This window comes from Molossus molossus, unplaced genomic scaffold, assembly GCF_014108415.1.
Source record: "Molossus molossus isolate mMolMol1 unplaced genomic scaffold, mMolMol1.p scaffold_m16_p_7, whole genome shotgun sequence".
Classification (NCBI taxonomy): Eukaryota; Metazoa; Chordata; class Mammalia; order Chiroptera; family Molossidae; genus Molossus; species Molossus molossus.
The window spans coordinates 38,761,262-38,781,862 of NW_023425401.1; the positions used below are offsets into that span (position 1 = coordinate 38,761,262).

Sequence of the window (20,601 nt, forward strand, 5' to 3'; positions counted from 1 at the left end):
TGATAGTTCTATGTATACCTGTCATGCGAGTTATCCATGAACCTACCAGGACCTTTACTGTTCCATGTGATAGTGTAACATTTCAGTAGTTCCTTTCAAGGTTCAGTTAAATCCTAAGCCAATGACAAAAAGAACATGGTATCCAGATGTGAGACTCGGCTCTGTTTCCTTGGTGGCATCTCAGAGGGTGTTCGTCTCGTCTGAAGAGCAGATAGATTTGCAGTGATTCCGTGAGGCTGGGCTTCTATAAAAGTTGAAGTAAACAGTTTTGATGTGTCATGTGTAAACAGTTGATCTTAAATGGATGTCTCCCATAGCTGCACAACAGAGAAAAGCAAATCACACACAGTGAAAGCAGGAAACAGATGTGTTCTGAGCTATGGTGATGAAAAAGATTTGGTGATTACATCCATGCTTATGTGATTGGAGACACACTAATTTGTAGGGGTGGGGAACCTTTATTCTGCCAGGGCCATTTGGATATGTATAACATTATTTGCGGGCCACACAAAATTATCAATTTAAAAATTAGCCTGCTATAGCCCTGGCCGGTTTGGCTCAGCAGTTGGAGTGTCGGCCCGAGGACCAGAGTCATGGGTTCGATTCCGGTCAAGGGCATGTACCTAGGTTGCAGTTCTATCCCTGGCCCTAGTCTGGGTTGTGCAGGAGGCAACCAGCTGATGTGTCTCTCTCACATTGATGCTTTTCTCTCCCCTGCCCCCACTCCATATGAAGATAAATGGAAAAATATCCTTGGATGAGGACTGAAAAAAAATATTAGCCTGCTGTATTTGGTCAGGCTGATTTGGTAAGGCCTGTGATGTTAACTGGTATTGATTTCATAGGCCTTATATGGCCCCTGGGCCAGAAGTTCCCCATCCCTGCGTCTAATGTGTAATTTAAGAAGTCTAATAAATGGATAAAATAAGCACTAACTTTTAGCTCTCTCTTATGTCTAAACCTATGTCTCAACCTTTTTATTTTTATTTTTTTATTATTATTATTTTTTAATCCTCACCCAAGGACATTTTCCCATTTTTTTGTTCAGGTAGAGTGGGAGGGAGAGAGAGGAACAGAGAGAGAGAGAGAAACATAGATGTGAAAGGAACACATCGAGTGGCTGCCACCCGCACGACCGACCAGGGCCGGGGACAAACTGCAACAGAGGTACGCGCCCTTAGCGGGAACCGAACCCGGCTCTCTCAGGACCGCAGGTCGACGCTCTCACCGCTGACCCAAACCGGCCAGGGCTGTCTCAACCTTTTTAACAACTATCTTTTAATATAAAAAAACCCTCACATCTTCATTTACTGTAACTCAAATTTTTTAATAAATTAAATGTGTTTAGAATGAAATAATTTAAAATACTGTTTTCCTAAACGAAACCCCTCTTTCCCCAGGATTCTGACACGGCTGGCTAGGGAAGTGGTACAGCCACCTGCACATCCCAGTGATCAGGACGTTTTTCAACCCACTGCCAGGGCCACACACTAAATCAAAGTCTCTCTGAGTAGGACTGGGCATCAGTGTATTTTAAAAGCCTCCAGACAGCCTGGCCGATGTGGCTCAGTGGATTGAGTGATGTCCCATCGACTGAGAAGTCCTGGTTCGATTCCCAGTCAGGGCACATGTCCAGGTCTTGGGCTCCATCCATAGTAGGAGGTATGCAGGAAGCAGTCAATTGATATTTCTCTCTCAAATCAATGTTTCTACCTCTCTCTCCCTTCCTCTCCCTCTAAAAAACCAATAAAAACATATTTTTAAAAAGAGCCTTCAGACAATCCCATGTACAGCCAACACCAAGTACTGACCTCAGGAAGTACGATTCCATCACCACCATCACCACACACTTGAAAGTCACTGCCCCGGGCCTATGGCCAGGTCATACACCTTACGATTCCATGTCTACCGCCTAGTTAATTGTCCTCTCTTGGGAGCTGACAGATCAGAGTACAGTGATGCATCCAGAGCGGAATGCCAATACCTTAACTCCCTCACCTATTCCCTCTCCTTGCCTCTGCCACCAGTTTTTACAGGCCCTGCTCATATCTAATTTCTCTGATGTTCAGGAATTGCCTTATGGACTAGAAACAACTTTGGCATTATTAAATATGAATACAACTCAGTTCACCAGAGAAGGCAGCCCATTTAGAAAAAGGTCTAGCTGATCAATTATGTTTCCAGACAATATAATTTGGATATAATTATTATAAACCTCAACAAAGAAAGCCTAAGGGTGACTGAGGTTGCATCCAATTTCCATTTTTACTGAAAATCTGGGGCATGTCATTATATAACTAATGAGTTGCTAAGAATGAACAAGAAGAAATTGCTAAAGGACTAAGTGGATATGTCTACACAGGTTTCTGTAATATGTTCTCTTGACTCTTCATAGAAATCTTATGCTGAAGCCTAGGCTGGCCACCCCACAGGACTGTGGTTTATCCACCTGTGTTATCGACCTCAGGTCAGCTTTAGATGTCCTTCTCATTTAAAAAGATGCTCTTCTCCTCAAACTTTGGAAACCAAATCTCTCAGCTGTGAGGATCACTGTGTGGGGGTAACACCTGTTGGTGGAGACAAGTGGAAATGAACGGCTTGCAGGGGGTCTGAGGGAAGGAGGATCTGGACTGATGCTCAGAGGATGGCATGGAGCAGCGAAGCGTTCAGACTTCAGTGAGTCCAGCTTCCTCACAAATGGTCAGGAAGATTAGAAAATAAGTGAAAACTTGCAGAAAGAAGAGAAGAACAAAGGAATGAGACTGGGAAAACCTCAAGGTCACAATTGTCCCAGTGAGGAAAAAGAATCTAAGAACTGCCAAGCCGTCACTTTCAGGACGATGCACGGCCTTGGCCATGGCTGGAGAGCTGTAACAGAGGGGTTGCTGACAGAAAGATCTGCTTGCCCACAGCCCACAAGACAGCCCAAAGGCGGAGGCTGCCTGTCCTGCAGGATTCCGCTACGTGCTCACGTGGGTGTTCCACAGCGGATGGGACCAACCAGGCCTCTCACGCGCTGCCCCGCTCGGCCCAGGAAGGGACTGTGGCCAGCCATTTCTTCTGGGGAACTCATTCTCATGAGTTCTCATGTGGGAAAATCTCCAGTAACCTACACCCTGGCATGACAACTGCTGAGAGACTGTCCCCAACTGGAAAAAGCAAAAGCAGCAACGTAGACAATTCACTGGGGAAAGAGGGAGATGTCATACTTTGGCCATTCCCGGGAAGGGAAGGAGTGAGATCACTTTAGATTTCATTACCACAGACGCAGATCGTGAAAACTGGATGTCCGTTAGCAAGTCCCTTTTTAAGGCCTGAAAGTGAATGCTGGGAACCTGAGTTTTCTTCTTCCTTTCCATCTGCTACCATTTCCCATGTTAACGTATGAAGATAATTTTGTATGATTAACAAAGCACCACTGATTTTTTTTACAGTCTTTTGGATCACAGTGATCTAATCAGCTTTTTATGTGTTTTCTTACTGACTTTGATCCTCAACCTAAGTTGTGGAGATCAAGGTAAATGTGGATCAAAATTCAACTCCCTCAACTCCAAGAGGTTCTGAAACAGCTTTCCAAACCAAAGCGCCTAGGAACCCAGGGCCCACTAGCAGATAAATCTGCCCAGGCTTTTAAAGATTTGTTTTATTTCACTTTTTTTGCAAAATTATTTCTGAGGAGATCAACATTGTAATGTAATTGTAATGTTAATGTAATAATGGAGCCTGGACATCAATTAATTATTCTTCCATTATATTTTTCAGTTAAGCCTCCGAAGGCTGGTCTGCCTCTGAACTCACTGTACCCCACATTTCACATAATGGATCTGTTCTGGGAACACTGTAAGACTGATCATGACTAAGATATAAAAGAAGGCAGTATTTAAATGAAATTTCAGGTGAATCATATTTTTATAAAAATAGTCAACTCAATATATGTTTTTAAATCTGGCTTTTTAAGGCTAAGGGAATACATTAGCACCAAACCAGCACTGCAAGAAATGTTAAAAGGACTGCTGTAATTAGCAGTAGAAATGGGAAGAAAAATAGAACCACACTAAACAAAAATGGCAATAAATAAGTACATATCAATAATCACCTTAAACGTAAATGGATTGAATGCTCCCATAAAAAGACACAGAGTAGCTGATTGGATAAGAAAGCATGACTCATCTATATGTTGTTTACAAGAGACCCACCTCTCAACAAAAGACTCACATAGGTTGAAAGTGAAGGGATGGAAAAAAATTTTCCAAGCAAATGGAAAGCAAAAAAAAAGCTGGGATAGCAATTCTCATATCTGATAAAATAGATTCCAAAATGAAGACCATAACTAGAGACAAAGAAGGCCACTATATAATATTGAAAGGATCTATCCAACAGGAAGATATAACCTTGATAAACATATATGCACCCAATATAGGAGCACCAAAATATATTAAAAATCTTCTCGAGGACTTCCAAGGAGAAATCGACAACAATACAATCATAGCAGGGGACTTCAACACCCCGTTGACAGCACTGGATAGATCCTCTAGGCAAAAAATTAGCAAGGAAACAGAGACTCTAAATGAAGCACTAGACCAAATGGATTTCATAGATATCTACAGAGAATTACACCCCAAAACTACAGAATACACATTCTTCTCAAGTGCACATGGGACATTCTCAAAGATAGACCACATGTTAGGACACAAACTAAGTCTCTAGAAGCTCAAGAAGATTGAGATCATATCAAGCATCTTCTCAGATCATAATGGCATGAAACTAGAAATCAATTGCAACAAGAATATGCAAAGACATTTGAACACATGGAGGCTAAATAGCATGTTATTAAACAATGAATGGGTTACCAAGGAGATCAAGGAAGAAATAAAAAACTTCCTGGAAACCAATGAAAATGAACACACAACAACACAAAATCTATGGGATGCAGCGAAAGCAGTTCTGAGAGAGAAGTTCATAGCACTACAGGCCTACCTCAAAAAACAAGAAAAATTTCTAATCGACTGTCTAACCTCACAACTTAAAGAATTAGAAAGCAAACAAAAAGAAAACCCCAGAGCAAGTAGAAGGAAGGAAATAGTAAAGATCAGAGCAGAAATAAATGACATAGAGACCAAAAAAACAATTCAAAGGATCAATGAAACAAAGAGCTGGTTTTTCGAAAAGATAAACAAGATTGATGGACCCTTAGCTAGACTCACCAAGAAACAAAGAGAGAGAACCCAAATACACAAAATCAGAAATGAAAGAGGAGAAGTGACAACCAACACCACGGAAATACAAAAGATCGTTAACAACTACTACGAACAACTATATGGCAACAAATTCGACAATCTAAGCGAAATGGACAAATTTCTAGAAACACACAGTCTCCCAAAACTACTCCCGGAAGAGATAGAAAACTTGAACAGACCAATAACATCTAAGGAAATTGAAGAAGTAATCAAGGCTCTCCCAGCAAACAAAAGCCCAGGCCCAGATGGCTTCACGGGGGAGTTTTACCGAACATTCAAAAAAGAACTAACACCTATTCTCCACAAACTCTTTCAAAAAATTCAAGAAGAAGGAAGACTTCCAAACACGTTCTATGAAGCCAGCATAATTCTAATTCCAAAACCAGAAAAAGACACTACAAAGAAAGAAAACTACAGGCCAATATCCTTGATGAACATAGACGCCAAAATCCTGAACAAAATATTAGCAAATCGGATCCAGAAATACATCAAAAAAATTATTCACCATGACCAAGTGGGATTCATTCCAGGGATGCAAGGCTGGTACAATATTCACAAATCAATAAACGTGATACACCACATAAACAAAATGAAGAATAAAAACCACATGATCATATCAATAGATGCTGAAAAAGCATTTGACAAAAATCCAGCATCCATTTCTGATAAAAACGCTCAGCAATGTAGGAATAGAGGGATCATATCTCGACATAATAAAGGCCATATATGAAAGACCTACAGCCAACATCATACTCAATGGACGGAAACTAAAAACATTTCCACTAACAACAGGAACAAGACAGGGATGTCCACTTTCGCCACTCTTATTCAACATTGTACTGGAAGTCTTAGCCACAGCAATCAGACATGAATTAAAAATAAAAGGGATCCAAATTGGAAAGGAGGAAGTGAAACTGTCATATTTGCAGATGACATGATATTGTACATAGAAAACCCTAAAGACTCCATCAAAAATCTACTAGACTTAATAAATGAATTTGGCAAAGTAGCAGGATACAAAATTAACGTCAAGAAATCGACGGCATTCTTGTACACCAATGATGAACTCACAGAAAGAGAAACTGAAAAAACAATCCCATTTACCATCACGCCAAAAAAATTACGATACCTAGGAATAAACTTAACCAAAGAAGTAAAGGACCTATTTACAGAAAACTACAGGTCATTGAAAAAAGAAATAGAGGAAGATATAAAAAAGTGGAAGCACATACCCTGTTCATGGATTGGAAGAATTAACATCATTAAAATGTCCATACTACCCAAAGCAATCTATAGATTCAATGCAATCCCCATCAAAATACCAACGACATATTTCATAGAACTAGAACAAATACTTCAAAAGTTCATATGGAACCCAAAAAGACCCCGAATAGCCACAGCAATCTTGAAAAAGAAGAACAAAGTAGGTGGGAATCACAATACCAGATATCAGGTTATACTACAAAGTGACTGTAACCAAAACAGCCTTGTACTGGCACAAAAACAGGCATATAGACCAGTGGTACAGAACTGAAAACCCAGAAATGGACCCAAGGCAATACGCTCAATTAATATTTGACAAAGGTGGCAAGACCATACAGTGGAGTAAAGACAGCCTCTTTAATAAATGGTGTTGGGAAAATTGGACAGCTACATGCACAAAAATGAAACTAGACCATTAACTTACACCATACACAAAAATAAACTCGAAATGGATAAAAGACTTAAATGTGACCCGTGAATCCATAAAAATTCTAGAAGAAAATGTAGGCAACAAAATTTTGGACATCATACGAAGCAGAATTTTCACTGATACATCACCTAAGGCAACAGAAATAAAGGAGAAAATGAACACATGGGACTACATCAAACTAAAAAGCTTCTGCACAGCAAAAGAAACAATCATCAAAATGGAAAGGCAACCCACTGTATGGGAGAACATCATTGCCAATGATGTATCAGATAAGGGGTTAATTTCCAATATATATAGAGTGCTCATACAACTCAACAAAAGGAAGACAAAGAACCCAATTAAAAAATGGGCAGAGGAGCTGAACAGACACCTCTCCAAACAGGACATACAAATGGCCAAAAGACATATGAAGAAATGCTCAACATCACTAATCATCAGAGAGATGCAAATTAAAACAACAATGAGGTATCACCTCACACCTGTCAGAATGGCTGCCATCAACAAATCATCAAACAACAAGTGTTGGCGAGGGTGTGGAGAAAAGGGAACTCTAATACACTGCTGGTGGGAATGCAGACTGGTGCAGCCGCTATGGAAAACAATATGGTGCTACCTCAAAAAATTAAAAATTGAACTCCCATTTGACCCAGTGATCCCACTGCTGGGAATATACCCTAAGAAGTCTGAAACACCAATCAGGAAGAATATATGTACCCCCATGTTCATAGCAGCACTATTTACAATAGCTAAGATCTGGAAACAGCCCAAGTATCCACCAGTAGACGAATGGATAAAAAAGCAGTGGTACATATACACAATGGAGTACTATGCAGCGGTAAGAAAGAAAGATCTCTTATCCTTTGAGACGACATGGAGGGACCTGGAAAGTATTATCCTAAGTGAAAGAAGCCAAGCAGAAAAAGACAAATACCACATGATCTCACTTATATACGGAATATAATGAACATAAACAGTCTGAGGAATACAGTAGACCCAGACACATGGAAGTAGGGCACAAACTGACATCCCTCAGAAGAGGGGATGGGGGGGGTGGGAAGAGATAAACCACAGAACTTATATGCATGTATGCATGACCAATGGACATGGACAACTAAGCCGGGGATGGGGCGGAGGTGGGGTGGGGTGGGGTGGGGGGTGCCAATGGGGTGGGGTGTAAAAAGTTAAAATATCTGTAACAAAAAAATAAATAAAAATTCATAAAAAAAAAAAAAAAAGTGGCTTTTTAAAATAAAATGGGTTGCTAAACTTCACCACACCCTTTATCATACTCTAAATTATTACATATTTTGAAGTCCCATTTCCTTGTTGCCAAATTCCACCATTTCAAAAACACGGATTTGATTTTCTGTCACAGTTTCCTACTTCTAAAACCCTTTGGGTGATATTAGCCAGTAAAAGGCCTGATTAAGCAAACTGGGCATGGAAATGAGGCTAGTTTAATCTGTGGCATTTCCACGTATATTAAAAAACAGAATACATTTTCTGTTTTGTTTATTCCAGGTTGTAATATACTAGCTGCACTGAATAATAAAAGATGCAAATATATAACAACGAATCATTACTATATACCAAATATTTCTAGAATTTACCAATGTAATGATTAAAATAATTTACAAATATAAAATCTGAGCCCCAAAGCCCCAAGAGTCCTATAGATTTCCAAACTTAATTTTTTTTTCTTTTTATTGATCTTAGAGAGAGGGGAAGGAGGAGGGAGAGAGAGACAGAAACATTGATGAAAGAGAACATCAATTGGCCGCCTCCTGCATGCCCCCCACCGGGGGACAGGCCCACAATGTGGGCAATGTGCCCTGACATGGAATCTAACCAGCGACCTCTTGGTGCATGGGTTGATGCTCAACCTCCAAGTCACACCGGCTAGGCCAAACTTAATTTTTTGCTTTTGCTTTTGCTTATGAACAAAGAAAGACAAAGAGCTCTCTTTTTTAAAAGATGAGCTCATAGATAAATGATAATGATGGAGGACATTAGCATATGGAAGTGTTCACTTACCCTGGCACTTTGTCGGTTCACTTTTTTCTCCTCGTCGGGAAGTGGAGGCATCGGGTAGGGATATTTTCTGCTGGAGGCAATAGACCCAGTTGATGAAGAAGGAGACTTGGCAGGAGATAAAGTCCTGAGACGTTGAGAACACATGAAATAAATATTACATAACTGCTTAATATCTTTTTCAAATATCTGAAAAGTGGGTACAGAACAAACCCTCTGATTTCTACTTTCATAGGCCTCTACTGTGGGGGGTTAGCTACTGGGAGATAACCTGTCATTCACAACAATGGAATGCTGGAATTTTATCTTCCTAATTTCATAACTGCAATAGATTGCTTAAATGTTAGTGCACAGAATGTACTTTCAACTAGAAAACCAAGAGAAGTTTCCTATAGAATAAAAAGCTAAAATGGAGAAGGAATAACATTATTCTAAGAGCTCATAATGGTAATTTAAGTATACATCTCAATATTATGCCTTATTTTTACCACTTAATGTAAAAAATATTTTTAGCAGTTATTCCAATTATATTTTAAAGGGCCAAAAATACAATTACTACATTTATTAGTTGCTAAGTCACACACCAGTTTGCACAAAACTCATGCATTCAGAGGCCAGTGTGTTAGTTGTGAAAGAACAAAGGCAAATACAGAGATTTTAATAATAAATTAGTAAACATGCAAGCAGTAAGGAGTGCAGAGTTCCAGCCAAACAGAGTCTGATGAGAACATACAAAAATGGTCTGATTAGTCCCTCCAATCAGCATGTCTGTACAGGGGAGGATTCTAGGCCATACAAGTGGATCTTGATAACTCGCTTAGGGTGCACTTGGTATGTCAATAAGGTGACTACACTTTGACTGGAATTTTACTAAAACTAAAACAAACACAATGACAAGACTCTTTCCTATGTGGATAACATGTTTTCTTCATCATGGAGATATTCCACATGATAGATCTCCATACACTCTTGGCATATGACGCTGTTCTTGTTTGATTCTGCATGTGCGGTGGTAATATTTGTGACTAAATTAAGTCCATATTTGCCATCTTGTCTTTAAAGTAAAAAAACAAAAATTAGCGTAGAGTGAAAAGTGTCAACTTACACCATATCAATAAAAAATAGATGTACTGATTCAGCATTAGCTATCCATTCACAAATGTCACCACTACACGTCCATGACTCCTCAGTTCCTGGTGCAAGGTGGTAATGACCCATGTTATTGAACTACTTACAATGCCACGTTAGAGCTCAAGTACTTATTTCAGAAGGACACACCTCTTCTGCACCCTGTGAATGACTGACTCAGGCAGGTGGTGGGTGATACTGGCTAGGGACAGATCTGCGGCCTACATTGCATGCAATGACATAAAGATGTCTTTTTTCCTCCCTTAGTTTAAATTTTAGTTCCCATCCATATATTATTATTTGCTCTGGTTCTGCCATAGTTTTCATATCAGTTTCTATTTTATGGACATGAAATGCAAGCTAATGTTTTAAAATAACTTTTTCCTACAAACCCTGAGATCAGAGTGAATGAACATTCTCACTAAATTTTAAGAATCAAGAGTGATTCAGTTTACTTTTAATCTGTAATTTCTAATGTAACTTCTATTTTGTAAAAAATGTCCAGGACCACTCTTTAGTGTGACTGTTAGAATATTTTGGCTGTTGGACTTCTCTTGTGTTAATGATCTCCACTGTGGAGCAGATGGGTAGAATGAAGAATACTAATACTTCAAACCCTCTAAAGTACTATTAAAGCCATGCACTACAACACATTTTGCTAATTCAGAAATTAATTATTTATAAAACAGGACTGTGATCTTTAGTAAACAAATTTAGTATGGGTAGAACAAGGGGTGCTGGAAGTCCAGTCTTCCCTCACATGCCTTTCCATGGCCAAAGCCAACAATGGCTTAAAACAAAAGAGGAGGTATTCTCCAGAAGCCAAAGGAATTGCTCATATACTACTTCTCACATAAACACACTGGTTAACTGACACTTGGACCCTGAGGGGAAGAGAAGCCAGGCAGGAGGGTTTGAGTTGGGGGATGAGCTTGGGGTCCTGGAGGTTGGGTGGAGTATGAGAGCGTAAAGGGGATTATTTTAGGGGGCGTGGGGGTGGAGAGCACCAGAGCAGGAGTCAGAATAAGAGCAGAGAACAAGGCAGGGCAAATCAGTTTAGGGAAAACAAAACAAACTGGACATTTCTTCAAAACCACCTCGAGGCTCTCTTCTGACCCTAGGTATTTGCCTGGCGGTTTCAATCTCTTTCACTGAAAACCAGGCACCAGCCCAGCTCGTTCACTTACAAAACAATCTTTGGACAAATGCTAGCCATTATCATCACTGCATTTTTAAAAACCATAGTAACCACATTGGGTGCCATTTACAATTGCACAATGAAAGTACGTCTGTGTGCCAATGCATTGGGCTGTAACTTGGAGCTCCATCAGACTTTCTCGGCTTGCCTTTCGGAGACATGCCTGTAAGGCCAATCTCAGCTCAGTTCTGCCCCCCAGCATAGGCTAATACCAGGCTGGTCACACACAAGGGACACAGGTCTACCTCTTGGCTGTATTCATATCAAATTTTATAGTAGCCTAATCCTGAGGGATTTGTAGTGTCCTAGAATAGATGTGAGTAGTCAATACCCACCCTATTTTTAATTAATTACAGTCAAATGGAAAAAAAACAGATTTTGGAGTCAGAGCCAGGCTCCTAATTCTGCTTCTGACACTTACTAGCTGTCTGCCTTGAGTTACGCTTTGTGCCTCAGTTTCCTCCATAGAAGGAAATAAGAATGCCTATATCTCATGATGTTGTGAGAAATAAAGGTACGTAGTAGGCACTCAATACATGACAGTTATTAAGTTTATTTTCAGAGTTACAGCATTTTCCATAAAGTCATGGAAGTGGACCACTGATGAAGTGAGCAATCAACTGGCTAATACCCAAGAGTAAGAATGCCTTCTACGGGCCCATAAAGCTATGTCACCAACAGTACTACCTCCAGGATCTAGGTGTGGGGAGAGAATTCTCTTGCCCTGACCTCCCCCGCTCCTCCCCCATGTCCTGAATGTATGCTCAACAATCCGAGCGGCCACCGTCATATGAGAACTGGGGCAGGGAGCACAGCGGAGGCACTCTGATCATGCAAAGTCTTTTGGCATTTGCCTCGCTCTTTGCAGTGATGTGAACACTATATTTTAAAATACTAGGCTGTATTCTGAACTAGTTTCCTGCATTCACAAAGTCCCCATTGCATTTTGATGATGCAGCAACAAACCCCACACCATATAGGTGATTAATAAAGTGGCCTGTGCCCTCATTGGTGGTTTGGGCAGGAGAGGTCATCCTGAATGGCCTGGCAGCAGAGGAAGCAGACCCAAGCTCAAGCACAGGGTTGGCAAAGAGCACGAGCCAAGGTGTGGATGCACTTGGCACCTCCACTCTGAGGCTTGGCTTGGATGGAGAGCAGATGAAATCATTTCTGTTCTGTCAGAATCATTGTATTAAAAGCCCTGGGGTAACTCAATTATTCACCACTTCCACAGAAATTGTGTTGACCCTTACTTAACAACCCCAAAAATAACAGATAACTTACAATCTTCCACTGAATTTTCCTAGGCTTTGAACACAAATATGGACCTTTAATAATTACTTCTTAATGTGACTATCCATTGTAGAAACCCACAGCTCAGATTAAAAGAGGAGAAAAAAGGACCGTCTCAAATTGCCCTCGCAGCTCGTGCAACCGGGGTGCTAAGCATTTCCCCATCCACATTGCGTCTAGTCATGCAGCTTCTGGGCAGACCTGGGTGCTGATTCAAAGAAATGTGAACTCTTCTCTGGGAGTCACATAAACTACTCAGCTCACCCAGGGGAGGTGAATCAACTCTTCCAGGGTACCATTTCATAAGCTGTGACTGCAAAGTGCCAAGTCCACTTAGACGTAAAAGCCCTAGCCCATAGAGGACCAGTCATCCCGTTTTGTTTTCATGACTGATACAAATCACAATCTGCCCACAAGCCTGAGGAAGACAGAAAGGAGAAATGGGATTGTAGGTGAGCCAAGATTCCAAAGAACATTCAAAACCATCTTACCTGTCTTCCTGCCGCTGGCCATCTTGGGAGCTACAGGTGAGGGTGGGATGTTTGACTGTGAGTGTGTGTATGAGGTTCAGTGGGAAGGTGGTATAAGCAGAGAGACAGGGCCGGAGAGAAAGGAGGGGTAGAAAAGCAGGATATAGTTTTGTGAGCAGGCAGGGGTTATGCTTTCCTTGGGGCATATGCGAATGTATGGATCAAATTAAAATGCAGGTGGGTCTAATCATTTTCTCAAACTAAACGTGTCTAAACTAAATGGTACACAGGAAGAGAAAGTCCACCTTATATGGGTGCTGAGAGTTAAATCCACACATACATTTTGGTATCTGTTAAATGCTGGCCCAAGTCATGGCAATAAAGAATCTGAAAGCATATCGTTATGTTCAGAAGAGGCAGCCGTTCAGCCTGTATTCCTTCTTTACATTAATTGTCACAAAGTAGTCAGATATAAAGTGGACATTTATCTCTAGGAAATCACTCAGATATTCTAAAGAGTGAAAAAATGCCATTAAGAGCTCTTGGAAATTCTCTCTGAGCTACAGTGAATTGAGTAATATGCTAGTCTCTAAAATGTACAGATATGCTATCTGTTTGTTTGTGAATCAAGAACATGTTTCCTGATCTGCTTCCTGTTCTATTTGAAATTACAAAAGTCCTTAGCTTTGGTGAACATCTGTACAACCTGTCAGCACAGCCCTTCTCTGGTAAGCAAATGGTTGTACTGAACAAATACAACCTAAACTCATTCCATACACTCTCATGTGGCCAGTATTCTCTCAATAATTTTCAAGTTACAACAAATAATTGTTTTTCCTCCAAGTAACATTCCATGAATTGCATTTAGTTTCTGTTTGGGCTCTTGTTTGAGTTTTCGTATGCACTGTGCACTCTTAAGGCAGTGAGTAGGAAAGATGCACTATGGAATAGGTACATTCTAGAAATTAAACTGCTCAGGTTAATAGTGCTTCTTTATTAGTGGGAAGGATGTTTCATGCCCACAGAACACTACATAGCATAAAATGAAGAGAAAGCTACTAAAAAGCTCGAGATGGTGATAGAGACATGCACTAAATGGCTCCATTTGAAACATTCAGGGAAGAGCTCGACTTGCTCATGAAGCCCAAAACAGAGCCCAGAAGGCAGCAAAGAAACAAGGACCCTTTCCATCTCCGGGAACTTGTATGGGGAGATACAAGAGAGAGAGCCAGTCACGCTACAGTATTTGTATGTGCTGGGAAAGTTTGAAAAGGATATAAAATTAATTTATAAAATACCTAAAGTATGGTCCTTCAGTGTTTTTATTCACATCTTCTACCCACTTAGCTACATTATAGTCTCTTTTGAACCATGGGTTTAAATACCTGCAGAAAGCAATGGAAGGAACAAAGAAAGCAGAACAAGATAGAAAATCTGAAAATACACAGCACAAGCTTAGCAAGGATTTTCTTCACCCTCCAAATGCAAGGGACCACGGCAAATAAACTGGGACAGATGCTGGGTAAGGTCAGAAGGCAGTCTGTACAATCAGGTAAGAATAAACTTGCTGCAACAAGGCTCAAGGCACTCTAGAATGTACTGCACATTTCAGGGACGCCTCTCCAGGGGTGTCCCCGAGTGACTCAGAAGTTCGTTCTTTATAGCACTGTCAGCAATCCCATGCACCCACCTCCACAGGGGCATTTCCCAGGCCCCCTCTCAGTTGGCTTCTTGGTTTTCAAATGGTAACGGTGCCTTCCGAGAACACTGAGAGGGCTGCAATTCAACCTGGTATTTGGGCATATAATCCCAAGAACAATGAAAAGGAGCAAAGTTCTCTTTCCAGTGTGAAAGGAAAGACTTGACATGGCCTCCATCTTTCTCCTGAGAGCAGATCCCAAGGGGGAATTAACCAGAAAGGTGCTCCAATGGGAGCAGAGAGGGTCCCACTCTTCTGATCCTGGAGCCCCAACGCACATTCAGGGTGGTCCCAACAGGTCTCCATGACCTTGAAGCTGGGTTTAGTAATTTAGGTGCGGCTGCAATGGTCCTTCCTCATCTTGGTGCATTCCAGACTAAAGTGCTCCTTTCCATTATGAAATGGCCCTCAGAGGTTACCTTCTGAGTGTCCAAACATCACATGAGTGATTGCTAGCAGATAATAACGACCTTCGTTAGCATTTCCCTGGTGGACCTGGCAAAGTCTCCATCGCAAAGGAAAATCTTAAAGGCATTAAAATTGGGCCTGCTATTTTTGTTTTCCTTCCAGAGTTTCCTTTTATTTTTACGGGGGGGGGGGGGGGTCGTCAAGCAAAAGTATATCCCCTAAGAATTTGCCCTCATAAAGTAAATATAGATTCAACAGATTCAGTCTTGGGAGAATTTGGAGGTTTTACTGAGTTTTCTCATTTCAAAAGTAACTTCTGAAAACACTATAAGCAATGAAGATCCAAACTCTTTTAAAGTTATTTGGAAACAAACCAGAGGAAACTATAAAATATACTCTCTGTGGTTAAAGTCTGCTTCTTTCCTCTTGAGTTTTAGTTTGGAAATACATTTAAGTCAAGACTATATTACCACAGTTCTATAAACCAATTAGATTATTTTTCCATAGCCCTTTCCTTCATTTTTAGCTGTAACCAATGTATGCCACAAAATAAGTTCGTAAAGTTCCCCCCTGAGAGAAGGTTTGGGGTACTTTATATACTTCTAAGACCAGTTTTGCTACGATAGTGTCCCTGACTCAGGAACAACTCACACTGTTTTGTCTTTAGCCACAATCATTGCCAACTTGCGCTTTCCACAGAGATAGCCAATTAAAACTTGCATAAAGATTTCCACTGAGACTCTGAACAAAAAGAAAAAGTCAAAAAAAGCAAGTGCAGCCACAGACAGAGACTCGTGAGTGCTCTAGCCTGGGGAAACCTGTGGGAAAGCCCATGCAGCTTTTGTTATCAGGTGACACACAGCAAACTGGATCAGCCACAGGCAGGTGGCCACACCCAAGAGACATGTTCTTCTCACTGACAATCCTAGACTTGGCTCAGAGGACATGGCTTTGCATGAAACCTACAGCCACAGGGCTTGACTTGCACATGATAGACCTTTCCCCCGTCTCAGGGGGCATCTCAGAAGGCTGTGATCAGTTCACTAGAAGTCACTGAACAGAGCTCTCAATCGTTGCTCCTTCCGGGGGGATCTGCCATGCAAGTGTCTTCACAGTGGACTTCCTAATATCTCTAGGTCATGGTGGCTGGGGTGATGGGATTTTATCAAACTGCTAAAACCTGCCTATGTGACTTGACTTGGCTTGTAGCGCAACATGCAAAAAAATAATAATAATAATAATTGCATTCGACAGGATAGGAGAGCTCTGTGTGTTCTCCAGGATGGAAAGGCAGAGGAAAATTAGCTGGTACTGGCTGGACCAGGACTACTGAGCAGACATTGGAGGTCAGTCAGAGATCAAATGACCCTGTTCTCAGCCAAGGAAGGGGCTTGGAGGGAAATTAACTGGCAGCCCAAAATGAAGGGGCAGGTGGAGACTGACCTGTGATCCAGACTCCCTGTCTGGGGGCTGTCAGAGCCCCCTGGGCTTATGCCTTGGGATGGGACTGTCTGGGCGAGGGAGTGCCCAGGCTCAGGTGCTTGGGTCTCCCTCCTGTAAAAACACAATATATAATACAAAGTCTAAGCCAAAGGCTTTTTTTTTGCATCATGTACAACAGTGAGGAAGAAGCAAAAGTTTTCAGGGGAAAAACAATACATTAAACAAGGATATTCTGTGTTGTTACTTAGCATTTAATTCATGTCCCAGAGTTTCATCATCCTTTGGGATCATGAGACACTAAAAGGAATGCTGAAATAATGGACCTTATAATACCTCTTAATCTAAAAAAATTAAAAAGATGTGTTTGTCCATGGCCATTCTGCCCCTCACGTATTCACACAACTGATGTTGTTATATCAGAAGCAAATGGGATTATTTAACAAATATGGAAAGTATAAAAAAACCTGTCAACATGATTCTTGGTATGCTATGTATTCATATTCCTTTTAAGAAAAAAAAAAAATATATATATACAGTATAGAGCCTGTACAGTAAGGTACGTGGTCAGCTTTGCAGAATTGGCTCCACTTAGGTAACATGAGACATGTAACCCAAATCTGGAAAGTCTGAAAAATCTGAGGGAATCCTTAATATTTCTTCTTCATAAGCATAATTCCATTATATCTTATTAAATATTGTAAGTGAATTATCGCACAGGCAAGATTTCTGAAGGGCTAGCTAGTAGCACAATATTTACCATATGATATGAATGGGAATTTTTATGGAAAAAAATATTTTTTAAAAGTGGTTATTCTAAAAAAAAATACTGTTATGAATCTTGCTAAACACCAAGTATTCTAATGGTGGGCTCTTTTTTTTTTTCCCTTATTCACTTAAGAGTTTTTAGAGCTTCATCACAGGAAATACTGTTAGAATACTATACTAAACAGTACAAAGGGAAGAACATTTTGCAGTTTTATCTGTACTTTTATGAGCAACTGAGATAAGCTAAGGAGCTCTTACCAGGTGACCTCATGCAAAACAAATCAAACAACATTCCAAGAAGAGTTTATCCACAATGAGGGGGAAAGCATCCAAGCACCTTGGGAATGTACAAGATAAACTCTAATGGATTCGTTATTTATGGTGGCGTTCTATGATGCCCTTCTGGACCGTGCAACGGTATCGATGGAACCTATCTGCTGTTGCTATGGTAAAATGTTCTCTAGTAAACTTTTACAAGCCACCTACAAGACAATACCATCAGCAGGAAGATCCGAATGTCAGGCCAATGCTATTGCTCCGGACTGAAAAAGGCAGGGTCTGCAATGCAAAAGCTAACATAAGCTTTTGACAAGCAGTTAACCAATACCTGCTATTCAGATTTTTTAAGTATTAAGGCATAAAGAAGCAATAGAGATCCTGGGAATAATAACTAGCACTGCAGTTAGAACTCAGTAAAAAAAATTTCAGATGGGTCAAAAAAGTATGGTTAATTAAAAGCACGTGGCAAGGTCCAGGAGAGCAAGGATGGGTTTTATTCTGTGGGGTTTGGGGAAGCTTGGTTTCACTTGTACTTTATTCCGTGGAGAAACAAGCAAACAAACAAAAGTACATGGTGTTGACCTTATTATAAATTACTTCAATGTAACTTCATACCCCCAACCCCAGTTTAAAAAAAAAAAATACGTGGCTATCATTCAAAACAGATAGTGTTGCATTTAGTGACAATGATTCCGTTAAAGAGCAAGTTTAGGTAAATGCCCTTTTAAATGTCCTCGGAAGGGCCATTTTAAGGGAAACTAATTCCATTAGTCTGAGAGAATGCTTAGATTGCAGCCAGGAAGCCCCGGAGCGGTGGTTTCACACGGTGAGCAGTATCATGCTCTAGGACGGTGGGCATTTCCCCTGATGCTTCTAGGCTGTGTGAACACTGGGGAGAGGAAGGGTGACCCCTCTGAAATGGCTGGACCCCGGGTGATGAGAAGAAAGGAATGTTATCAAAATTCCCTTCAAACAGAACCAAGACACCACAATGGCAGGGTACTGGAGGAAAAAGCCTGCACTGTCAGTGAATATTGGGTTGGGCACAGTTGCGGAGATGCCTATGTAAAAGAGAAAAGCCATGGTTAATTTTAAAATGGCAAAAAAGAATTGAAAAGACAAAACCAAGACCAGAGGCATGGTTCACAGTGCTCAGACAATCTGGTTAATTAACTTTTCACGCTAACTGCACAGGACCTTGAAAAGCCTTTTTCCATTAGAGGTTCAAACTTACTCAGTGGAATTAGACCGAGGTCTAAATCTTTTGCCTCTGATTTTCTTTCTGTTGCCTCCCACGTTACCTGAAAGAGATGGTTTATAGCTAGATTTGAATATAAATTTAAGATATCATCCTATGTTTATTACACGGTTTTTCAAATGGGTAATTCACAACCAGCTTCACGCAGAGCACAGGGCTTTATAGCTCTGTACAACTTTCCCAATGTGTCTAGAGCACTGTGCTACCAAATCCCATCATTTCCCACCCAAGGAAAAAGTACTGAACTCATAATAAGTGCCTTCTTCTCTACTGGGAGAAGAGCTAAACAGCCAACGAAAAAGAAAAAAACAAAAAGTCTTTACAATCAGGGACCAGAGAATACAGAATTTGGGTTCTGTGGACAACTAGATTTGGAATGCCACCCTATACCTTGCCAAGAGTTGCTGCGAGGTCGCCCATTTTCACAGATGTCTGAAATGTGTTTTGAGTCTGGAATCCTTTCACTCCAAGAATGAGAGAGTCCATTTGACCTGAAATTGAAAATGTGTATATATTGTTCAAAAATATAATCAAATGAATGTTTAGAAATCAGTAAGCAAAACTTCTAAGCATCGCTGTGCATTAAAATAAATTAAGAAAGAAAAAAATCTAAAATGAAAGAATGAACAGAACATGAAAGTCTTCATGAAGAAGGCAGAATTACACAACATTCAATTTAAGAAAAGTCAAATACAATGGAACCCCATTATAATAGTTTATAATCGAAAAGTATCAGGATACAATGCAAGCCAATTACATTCCCCAGAACACAACAACTACATATAGTAAATTCACTACATTTTTCAGTTAGATACCCCAAGCAGCAGAGTTATAATGGGGTCCCACCATAGATGTTTCTTAATTGTAAAGCAATGGTTTCCATTCAAATATTATGAGAGCATGGACTTCTAAAAGATTTCATTAAGATTTGCTCTATTTAACCTGACTAACCTTTATCAGAGTAATATGTGTTTTTCTTAAACAATAAAACTATTTTCTGAGAATTGGCATTGTCTCCACATATATGGCCCCCTACAATGTAGTACTATTAACTGTCCATTAAGTGAACGCAATCAGATGTTTGTTGTGGAAGTCTCTCACAAAGCCCATGTACCATTAGCCCTTTAGCTATTCGTATCCTGCCGTCTTTAAATGAATTGGCTACAAGAAGCAAAATTTCCACACCTACCTGGTACCACATAAGAAAAGTATTTTAACAAACTCCATATACTTAGGAGAAGTCACATAATTCAACACAATTTTTAACTGCTTAAAAGTTATAACCCACTAAGACTTTGTGAAAATCTGGTAATTATTCAAATCAGTATTTTAAACTCTTGTTGAGCTATTTTAGAAAATAGTACTACACTTAAAATCTTTTCCACATATCATTCCAGTTAATGCTAGTAATGTCTATGTTATAAGGAACCTTCCACTAATGAATAAAAATAAATGGACACAATTATTATATATTAATTCCTTAGAATTTTTTCAACATGATTTGCTAATTAAAAATGATGCCCATTTTGTACAGAAGGACAACAGAAATTCTGCTGGAATCCATTGATTTCTCCACTTATTTACCATATTATTTATTTTAAAATTAAACATTTGACCAAGAAAAAATTTTATATGCTGGGAGAATTTAAGTAAATCTTATTCTCTTAGCCAAAAAGCCCCCAGTAAATTAAAAGAATAA

At 40.1% G+C, this 20,601-nt stretch overlaps 1 protein-coding gene across 5 annotated transcripts in view; it reads right to left on the reverse strand.

Moving 5' to 3' along the window:
• Window positions 1–233: 233 nt before the first annotated feature.
• Window positions 234–20,601, reverse strand: part of ADAM22 (ADAM metallopeptidase domain 22) — a 239,128-nt gene continuing 218,760 nt past the window's right edge. For 3 of the 5 annotated variants that reach the window (XM_036246469.1, XM_036246470.1, XM_036246467.1), the window contains 5 exons: window positions 19,293–19,393; window positions 18,879–18,945; window positions 14,349–14,435; window positions 8,965–9,088; window positions 234–317 (listed from right to left, as the gene is read on the reverse strand). In XM_036246469.1, the coding sequence (XP_036102362.1) occupies window positions 297–317; window positions 8,965–9,088; window positions 14,349–14,435; window positions 18,879–18,945; window positions 19,293–19,393 (400 nt within the window). In that variant the 3' untranslated portion in view covers window positions 234–296. The remainder of the gene's footprint in view (window positions 318–8,964; window positions 9,089–14,348; window positions 14,436–18,878; window positions 18,946–19,292; window positions 19,394–20,601) is intronic. The other 2 variants (XM_036246471.1, XM_036246468.1) reach the window with 1 other exon arrangement.